The sequence below is a fragment of the Engraulis encrasicolus genome, chromosome 7 (assembly GCF_034702125.1).
Source record: "Engraulis encrasicolus isolate BLACKSEA-1 chromosome 7, IST_EnEncr_1.0, whole genome shotgun sequence".
Lineage (NCBI taxonomy): Eukaryota > Metazoa > Chordata > Actinopteri > Clupeiformes > Engraulidae > Engraulis > Engraulis encrasicolus.
The window spans coordinates 14851585-14861584 of NC_085863.1; the positions used below are offsets into that span (position 1 = coordinate 14851585).

Below are 10000 nucleotides of genomic sequence, written 5' to 3' on the forward strand. Positions count from 1 at the left end.
GGGATTCCGACAATAGACATTAACGTCGGAATAGCGACATGTGGGAATAGCGCCACGTAACCGCGCTAGGGCGCTAGGGCGCTAGCTAGGGCTAGGTTCCACTCCACTCTCCTGAGGTGCTGCAACATCAGCTCACCCACCACCAACAACACACACACACACACACACTCCACTCACTCACCCAAAAACACACGCTCCACTCGCTCTCCTACCAACACACACACACACACTCCACTCACTCACCCAAAAACACACGCTCCACTCGCTCTCCTACCAACACACACACACACTCTCCTCATCCACCACCAACATACACATTCCTCACCCACCAGCACCACCAACACACGCTCCACTCGCTCTCCTACCAACACACACACACACTCTCCTCATCCACCACCAACATACGCACGCACACACACACACACACACACACACACACACACACACACACACACACACACACACACACACACACACACACACACACACACACACACACACACACACACACACACACACACACACACACACACACACTCCTCACCCACCACCAACACACACAGACTCCACTCGCTTGGCCCGTTTTCGTCCTCTCACTTTTTCTATTATAGTCTCTTTCTCTCTGGAAACAGCCTCACAAATGCACCACACACACACACACACTCACACACACACACACACACACACACACACACACAGACACACAGACACACACACACACACACACACACACACACACACACACACACACACACACACACACACACACACACACACACACACACACACACACACACACACACACACACACACACACACACACACACACACTCTCTTCTTTCGGTTTTCTCGATGACTCTTCCCTTCTCTCTGAAAACACACTTACAACTACAACATCAGCTCACCCACCAACACACACTCCACACACGCTTGCACGCTTGCATTCTCTCACTTTTTACATTACTCTGTCTCTCTCTCTCTCTCTCTGGAAGCAACCTCATACAATGCAGATTATCTGTGCAAAACAAACACACACTCACAAACATACTCTGGCTCAATGGAAACACAGTCACGAATGCTTGAGCCCTCTTAAGTGTTGATTGTGTGTGTGAAAAGAGTTGGTCACCGCAGCCAAGGAGCCTTTTGTGAAGCAACTCTTTGTGCACGGGTGATGGTGTGGAACGATGATTGAACCGGATTGTGTCCACTGGAGTCTTTTTGCTGACAGCATTACCTTCATGTTAATTGCTGTACACTACCGTATGTGGCAGACTAACGGTAGGGACACATAGGAGGCGAAGCGAGCAAAGCGAAGAGAGGCGAAATCCAACCGTCATCAGGTCGTCGCGGCAAATCAAATGGAATGGAACAGTTATGTTGTTGATTTGATTGGGCCGTGGCAGGCGAATTCGCTCCTCATTTGCATAACATTAAACTTTCTTTAATAATTTCACTTCGCTTCGCTCCCGTTCGCTTGCTTTCGCTTGCCTTCGCCTGCCTTCGCTTCTCTCATAGGAATGAATGGCAAAGTTCGTAAATTCGCGTGTATGTGTCCCTACCGTGACACATCGAATGATCTCCGCGTATCGATCGAAACGCCACATCAAAAACCGTGACAGTTAGCTGACGTCTAAGACATGTTCTCAGGGTTTTGTTATTACATTACATTTACAGTTAACAGACACTTTCATCTAAAGAAGCTTACGAATGAGGGCATTATCAATGTACACATACAATGCATGCAGAAGTGCAGATTACAAAGACCAAGTTAGTGCATTAACAGATATTGTTGGTTAGTTTAGTTCAGTGCGTAAAGAAATACCATGGAAGAGCTTTTCTCCCCTCGCTTCTTGAAGGTTAACGGGTAATGTGTTTCAACACTGAGTGACAGTGATAGAGAACAAACACATTAGTGCACATTACAGTAAACGTATAGCACACACTTGAGTACAAATTGTCAACCCTCCAAATACTATTTAGAATTTCCTGAAGACTATTTAAGGCCCACTTGGAAAACCTTTAAGGCCCAACAGTGGGCCCTGGTCCACAGTTTGAGAATCACTGCCTTAGCTGTTATGACACGTTACAGTATGTGCTCATCCATGTTGCATGTTCAGGCAGTCATGGGTAAGCGGTTAGGGCGTCAGAGTTGTATCCCAAAGGTTGCCGGTTGAACTCACGTCCCGCCAGGTTGGTGGGGGGGAGTAATTAACCAGTCCTTCCCCCATCCTCCTCCATGACTGAGGTACCCTTAGCATGGTACCATACCAATGCACTGCTCCCTTAGGGGCGCCATTGGGGATTGCCCCCTTTGCGTGGATGAGGCATGAATGCAATTTCGTTGTGTGCAGTGTGCAGTGAACACATGTGTGTTGTGGAGTGCTGTGTCACACTGACAAAGTGAGTTGGAGGGTTTTTTTTTTGGAGTTCTAGTGAGGCAGCCAGGCAGTGCAACACAGCAGCTTATGCCTGATGAAGCAAATCATCCTAGCCACGAGTTGCAAACCCAACGCGTTTCTTTTTTCTTTTTTCTTTTTTCTCTCTCCTTTCATGTCTATCATGGATCCCTAAGCAGATGGCCAGCGTGATGATGATGATCTTTTGTTCTCCTAAATACGGGCATTCTTTGATTTGCTGGGGTGAAGTTGGAGGAAATGAGAGTGGAACACACGCACGCACGCACACACATGCACACGCACGCACGCAGACACACACATACACACACAAACACTCATGCACGCACGCACGCGCGCACGCACGCACGCACCCGCGCACACACACACACACACACACTCCTCAGTGTAATATAACTAGCACGCCATGTGTAATCTGTTTGCTGATACTGCATCTTATTAGTGGGACCCCATGGCCTCCCTCTTGAAGTGTGTGTGTGTGTGTGTGTGTGGGTGTGTGTGTGTGTGTGTGTGTGTGTGTGTGTGTGTGTGTGTGTGTGTGTGTGTGTGTGTGAGAGAGAGGGGGTGTTTTGTGTGTGTGTGTGTGTGTGTGTGTGTGCGTGCGCTTGTATGTGTGTGTGTGTGTGTGTGTGTGTGCGCTTGTATGTGTGTGCGTACTTGCTTGTATGTGTGTGTGTGTACTTGTGTGTGTGTGTGTGTATTTGCGTGTGTGTGTGTGTGTGTGTGTGTGCGCTTGCTGTGTGTGTGTTTCTCCACTATCAGGAGTCTAATGGGTCAGGGTGTATGTGTTTGTGTGAGTGTGTGTGTATGCATATACAGTTTTTGCAGTTTGTGTTTGAAAAGTGTGTGTGTGTTAATGTGTGTGTTAATTTGTGTGCAGTTATAGTTTGTGCATGTGTGTTGTTTGTGTCGGTGTGGGTGCATGGGTGCAATGCAGCGTACGTCAGCGTGTGCGTTTGTGGAGGAGGCGTGTGTGTGTGTGTGTGTGTGTGTGTGTGTGTGTGTGTGTGTGTGTGTGTGTGTGTTTGTGCGCACGCTTGTGTGTGTGTGTGTGTGTGTGTGTGTGTGTGTGTGTGTGTGTGTGTGTGTGTGTGTGTGTGTGTGTGTGTGTGTTTGTGCGCGCACTTGTGTGTGTATGTGTGTGTGTGTGTGTGTGTGTGTGTGTGTGTGTGTGTGTGTGTGTGTGTGTGCGTGTGTGTGCGTGTGTGTGCGCGTGTGTGCGTACGCTGGCTTGTGTGTGCGTGCCTGAATGTTTGTGTGTCAGTATCTTAACGTGTGTTTGTTAATGTGCCTGTGTCCAATTTGGTCTCCCCCCCACTCACCCACATCCCGAAAACCGTTGGGTTCTAAAATAGAAGGCTGGATGTTGTAGGCAAAAGCCTGGAGGTTCCGCTGAGTGGAAGCATGTGTCCTCCAGCTGCTTCTAATCAGGGCCCATCTCGCTTTAGATCCCCGACAAAAGCGCTTCCGCATGGGCCTACAACTCTACAACGCCGGCCCGCAGCACCCCCCCCACCACCACCACCAATGTTTGCTCAATCATGCAAATCACCAAGCAGCCGTTCTGGGCTCAATCGTGATGCACAGCTGTTGAATCCTTTCTTGTGTTCTGTGTTTTTCTATCAAGTTTGATGCACAATATGCTGTGCGGTTGTGTACATCTGTGCACATGTACGTTTGCTAGCGTGTGTGCATGTGTTTGTGTGTGGGTGTGTATGTGTTTGAACTTTTGTATGTTTGTACATGGTATGTCTTTGTGTGCGTGTGCGTGTATGTGCGTGTATATGTCTCTGTTTCAAAGAGAGTCTGTGTATGTGTAGGTGTGTGTACGTTTGTGTGTATTCATACATGCTTAGTTGTATTTATAAATGTGTGTGTGTTGGTGTGTGTTTGCCTGCGTACATGTGTGTACCCATGTGCATACTGGCTGTCATATTGACTGATGTTATTGACTCTTGGGTTTTTCTCTACAATAGTCTGATGGGCAGGGATGCCTGCTGTGCCGCTGTGTGATTTTAACTTATGTGTGTGTGTGCGTGTGTGCGCGTGTGTGTGCGTGTGTGTGTGTGTGCGTGTGTATGTGTGTGTGTGTCTCTCCCATCAGGAGTCTGATGGGCAGGGCTGCCCGTTCTGCCGGTGTGAGATCAAGGGGACGGAGCCTATCATCGTGGACCCCTTCGACCCGCGTAACGACGGGGGCAAGTGCTTCTTCCTGGATCACTTCAGCTCCCCCATGATGGACCTGGACGATGACGACGACCGCGAAGACACGCTGGTCATGAACGGACTGGCCTCCATCAGAAAGGTTAGGCAACGGCACTACCGTGACTCTAACAGGGCAGTCATGGGTGAGCGGTTAGGGCGTCAGACTTGCATCCCAGAGGTTGCCGGTTCGACTTCCGACCCGCCAGGTTGGTGGGGGGGAGTAATCAACCAGTGCTCTCCCCCATCCTCCTCCATGACTGAGGTACCCTGAGCATGGTACCGTCCCACCGCACTGCTCCCCATGGGGCGCCACTGAGGGCTGCCCCCTTGCACGGGTGAGGCATAAATGCAATTTCGTTGTGTGCAGTGTGCAGTGTTCACTTGTGTGCTGTGGAGTGCTGTGTCACACTGACAATGGGAGTTGGAGTTTCCCAATGGGCTTTCAGTTCGCTTTCATCTGTGGCTCTAACGGTAGGGCACTGGGCTGCTACGCCGGCGTTCCGGGTTCGAGTCTGGCCCAGGTCCTTTGCCGCAGCTTCCCGATCTTCCCCGTCTGCCCACTCGTTTCCTGTCAAATCTCTCGCTATCCTACAAGCGGCGATTTGAGCGACTTAAGCGATAGTTTGTTGTTGAACCTCAGCAAATATTATGCTAATTAGCTATAATGCAGTTTGGCAACAGCCACCGCTGCCAATCAGAATGTCGGAATGCTTGCATTCTGCGTTTAACGGGCATACTCGTTAAATACATATCGCTCATGCAGCGATTCTTTGTAGCCAGGTCGCTTCTGGTGTGTTTTGTGGGCTAACTCTGCAGTGGACACTGGGGCTTTTTTTGTGAACAATGCAAGGCAACAATGCTCTAAGGACAACATTATACAGAACAGTTTACAGTAATAGTGAACATGTTTCTCCTCAATGACGTACATAATTAGACCTAGGCTATTAAATTGCAAATCTACACACAATTTCATGCAAATATACAGTATGCGTAACAGATTTACTGCAGTAAGCAGATATACAGGGAAGCCAGGGCCAGGGCCAACCAGGAAAGGAATGAATACTACATGGCAATAAAAGGAGACATTTGAAAGATGCCTATTGATCCCACGTCTGAGAACTTCCTGTCTGTAGCAGGTTAACCATCACAAATATGTGATTAGAATTTTGCCCAAATTTTGAGTTCTCATTATGATGTCATAATGTCTTTGCAAGATTTTTAACACAGACGTCTATGGGAGCTGTAGAGTGTTCCAGTAAAATTCTAGAAGCACCTCAAGAAATTCCTTACTCCTCAAAGGGTTAGTCTGCCAGGCTAATCTGCATCTACTGTATGAGCTTGGTGCAACAATGCGGCAATAGCGGCAATTCGGCTATGGCTTTGGCATGACTGCTGTTTCCCTGAAACGGGATGAATAATACACAAGTAGACGCCGCTCCTCACTCCTCAAGGTCAACTCTAAGAATGCCAGTGGCTGGCTGCATACTGAATGGCAAAGAGGCCTCCCATTGTGACTCTCTGCTTGTGTCTCACTGTAAATGCTTGTTGTCCGGGCACAGAGATAATAAAGTCGTGATTGAAACCTTTCGAGCCGCGTCTGGACAGCTGATTTAGGACTTCTTTTGATACAGTAAAAAAAGCCAGTAAAAAAATCGAAGCCTCCCTAAACGTCGGGATTTACGACCAGTCGTTATTGATCCTGACACTGATCTCTTCGCGCGCCCTTGTAAACCCTGCTTTGATGCCAAAACAACATCTGACGGGGTTTTTTTTTCCATCTTTTCAACTGAGTTAATACAGATGTTGTTTTGTGATTCCTGTCATGCCTTTTTGAACCGCCTTCTTACCTGATTTCTTTGTTTCATCAAGAACAGCTGGGTGCTTTAAAAACACATCTGTTCCAGGTAGACACTTCACTGGCACTGGGGCAGCCTGCATGTGAAACGCTCAGCCTCGGTACATTTGTACACGCCTACAAAGAAAATTGATTTCTTTTTCTCACATGAATACAGATACTGGCAAAAATTGCCAGTGCTTGGCATTGCTGTGTGTGTCAGACTGTAATTTGCATAGGGAGAGGAAGTACTGTAAAATGTTCAAGTTCAAGTTATTTTATTTGTCACACACATATTATTTGTAGTGAAATGATGATTGGGTCATCAGCTCTGCATCCAAAGATGTAAAGAAAAAAAATACGTAATAAAGCAAAAATGATTAATTACAAAAGAATGTTGAATGTGGTTGGGAAATCTGTTGTGGGGTGGTCTGTAGAGGGGGGCCGGGGTGGGAACGTGCGTGGTGCTGAGTTGGTACTATGTGGAACCATTACACAGTGTTACAAAGCCCAGTGACTAATACAGTCTTGGTGACTCAGGCCGACTGTGTGACCACCAGTATCTATAAGACGTTTTCTACGCAATGGCGTTTGTTGAGGGTTTTGTTGAGACTGACAAAAAGGAGTTTTTGTGCTAATACTGCAGCTAATAGGCTTATGTCATTCGAAAGGAATTTGAGTTCATTCACGAGAATATCTGATGGCTTAAAAAATGGTTTACGAGAAGTTCACTAAATATTGTATGCCATTTGTGTAATAGTCATTTGGATATTAGAGCCCATATTGGTTTAAAGAATTTTGTGCTTGTGCTGTCTTGGTCCCTGTCTCTGTCTCCCCTGAATAAGACATCTTCTGCTCCTTTGTTTTAAGCAACTGGACTTCTATATGGGTCGTCAGTATGTTAAGCCCTTTATGACTACGCTCTTTGGATAAAGGGTGAAACATACTCAATTCCCAGTCGCCTACAACTGAACTCTCATAAGTGATTACATCATGGCCTTGCCGTGGCTCAGACGGTAGGACACTGCACTGTCACGCTGGGGACCCGGGTTCGATTCCGGCCCGAGGTCATTTCCCGAAACCTCCTCCATCTCTCTCTCTCACTCACTTCCTGTCACCATCTCAAGCTGTCCTGTCAAAATAAAGGTATAAAAACCCCAACAAATATTTTTTTAAAAAACTGATGACGTGTTTGTTTGTTTGTTTGTTTGCTTTTTTAGCAGATCGCAGACAGACAGAATTCCCCCATCATGTCGCCCAACGCGTCCCCTGTGGCCCAGCGGCGGAAGGCCCATGCGGACCACGCGGGCACCCAGCACCTCAGCCTGCCCCCTGTGCCCCCCCGCCTGGACCTCATCCAGAAGGGCATCATACGCTCGCCCTCCGCCAGCCCCACCGGCTCACCCAAGGTGTGTGTGTGTCCGTGTGTGTGTGTCCTTGTGTGTGTGTGTGTGTCCGTGTGTGTGTGTGTGTGTGTGTGTGTGTGTGTGTGTGTGTGTGTGTGTGTGTGTGTGTGTGTGTCCTGTCCGTCTGTCTGTTTGTCTTTCTCTCCTGTTGTCTGTGTATCTGTCTGTCTGTCTGTCTGTCTGTCTGTCTGTCTGTCTGTCTGTCTGTCTGTCTGTCTGTCTGCCGTCTGTCTGTCTGGGTCATATCAAAGGTGTGTGTGTGTGGATCTGTGTGTGTGTATGTGTGTGTCCGTCTGTCTTTCTGTCTTTCTCCTATTGTCTGTGTACTGTCTATCTTTTTGTCTGTCCTTTTGTCTTCAAAGTTGAATTTATATCTCTCTAAATGTGTTTTACAACAAATATGCCACTTGGACAGCACAGAAATACATGCGCCTTTGTTGTGCATTAAAACAGGCCTTTTAGTTCTATCTATATGACAATAACCTTTGGCTTTGAGCATGAAGTCATACCATCGAAGCATGTCAGGTAAAAGATCAAACTTTCTTTTGTAGAGAGTTACTTGTGCACAATCCCTGGTGCTGAACAAAAAGATTACGTATTTTTTGAAAAAAAAAAAAAAAAAAAGATCAAACTTTTACATGTGTGAAGTAAAAGAAAACCTCACTGTAAGAGTGAATAACCGTTGACGTCATTGCCATTGAATGAATGAATAAAAAGAAGAAAAAATAACTTAAAGAAAAAAAAATCCAAAGGAGTGTGCGAACCTTTTTTCAGAAAATACGTAATCCTTTTGTTCAGCACCAGGGATTGTGCACAAGTAACTCTCTACAAGTGAATAACCGTTGGACCTGTCTACTCACTGCTGCTTTGCCCTCCTCTCCTGTTGCCCCCACAGTCCTCCCCAGGGATGCCCAGGAAACAGGACAAGCCCCTGCCAGCACCCCCTCCCCCAGAGACAGACCCCCCTCCTCCCCCTCCCCCAGAAAGACCACCTCCCATCCCGCCAGACGGTCGCGCCGCTTGGCTCGCCACCCCTTCCCCATCCTCCTCCTCCTCTTCTTCCTCCTCCTCATCTTCCTCCTCATCCTCCTCCTCGTCCTCCACTGGCTTACCCCGGGAGCCCCAGCTGTCAGCCGAGGCCTGGTGCCCCAAAGACTCCACCTCCCTCACGGACTGTCGGCCAGGTGCGGGAGGTGCGGACCGCTCCCCCAAGCTGGGTCACCCGGCCCCCTCGCACCTCAACGGACGCCCCCTAAGCTGCCCACTGGTGGAGACTAGCTCAGCACGACTACAGCACGGCCAGACAGAGGGCCCCAAGGTGAGAAGAGGATCAAGAAAATCAATACATCTATCAATTATGGGGCAGTCATGGGTGAGCGGTTAGGGCGTCAGACTTGCATCCCAGAGGTTGCCGGTTCGACTCCCGACCCGCCAGGTTGGTGGGGGGAGTAATCAACCAGTGCTCTCCCCCATCCTCCTCCATGACTGAGGTACCCTGAGCATGGTACCGTCCCACCGCACTGCTCCCCATGGGGCGCCACTGAGGGCTGCCCCCTTGCACGGGTGAGGCATAAATGCAATTTCGTTGTGTGCAGTGTTCACTTGTGTGCTGTGGAGTGCTGTGTCACAATGACAATGGGAGTTGGAGTTTCCCAATGGGCTTTCACTTTTTCACTTTAATTAATACTAGGGATGGGGCTCGTTTTTTGCTTTTTCGTATGCACAATATACTCACACTCATAAACATGCAGACCCCTGGCGGAGGGGCCCAAGGTGAGAATAGGAGCAGTCAAGTGCTAATACGTACAGCCAAAGGTGTAGGTTCGGAAAGTGATGGGGGACATTTCAATGGCAAATTGTCCGGGTATGCTATTTTTGCATTATGATTGTAAGAAAGTGGTGGGGACAAGCTAGGTTTACCTCAAAAGTGGTATGGACATGTCCTCACCATCCACTTCATCTATCAGGCAATACTAGCGAATTTTTGAATATTCTATATATATGTTCAAATTTAGAAGAGTACTTTTGAATTCGAAAATTAGAATGCTTGTCAATACAGCCATCAATTTATACAGCAATCAAACAATCAATTAGTTAATTTAGTATCACTTTGCACACAGAGTCAGAGTGACCTAACATTT

At 47.8% G+C, this 10000-nt stretch overlaps 1 protein-coding gene across 1 annotated transcript in view; it reads left to right on the top strand.

Annotated features, from left to right (window-relative positions):
* Positions 1-10000, top strand: part of cblb (Cbl proto-oncogene B, E3 ubiquitin protein ligase) — a 119117-nt gene that overhangs the window by 87240 nt on the left and 21877 nt on the right. Inside the window, exons 10-12 of the mRNA XM_063202938.1 lie at positions 4519-4719; positions 7674-7862; positions 8755-9177. Of these exons, the coding sequence (XP_063059008.1) occupies positions 4519-4719; positions 7674-7862; positions 8755-9177 (813 nt within the window). The remainder of the gene's footprint in view (positions 1-4518; positions 4720-7673; positions 7863-8754; positions 9178-10000) is intronic.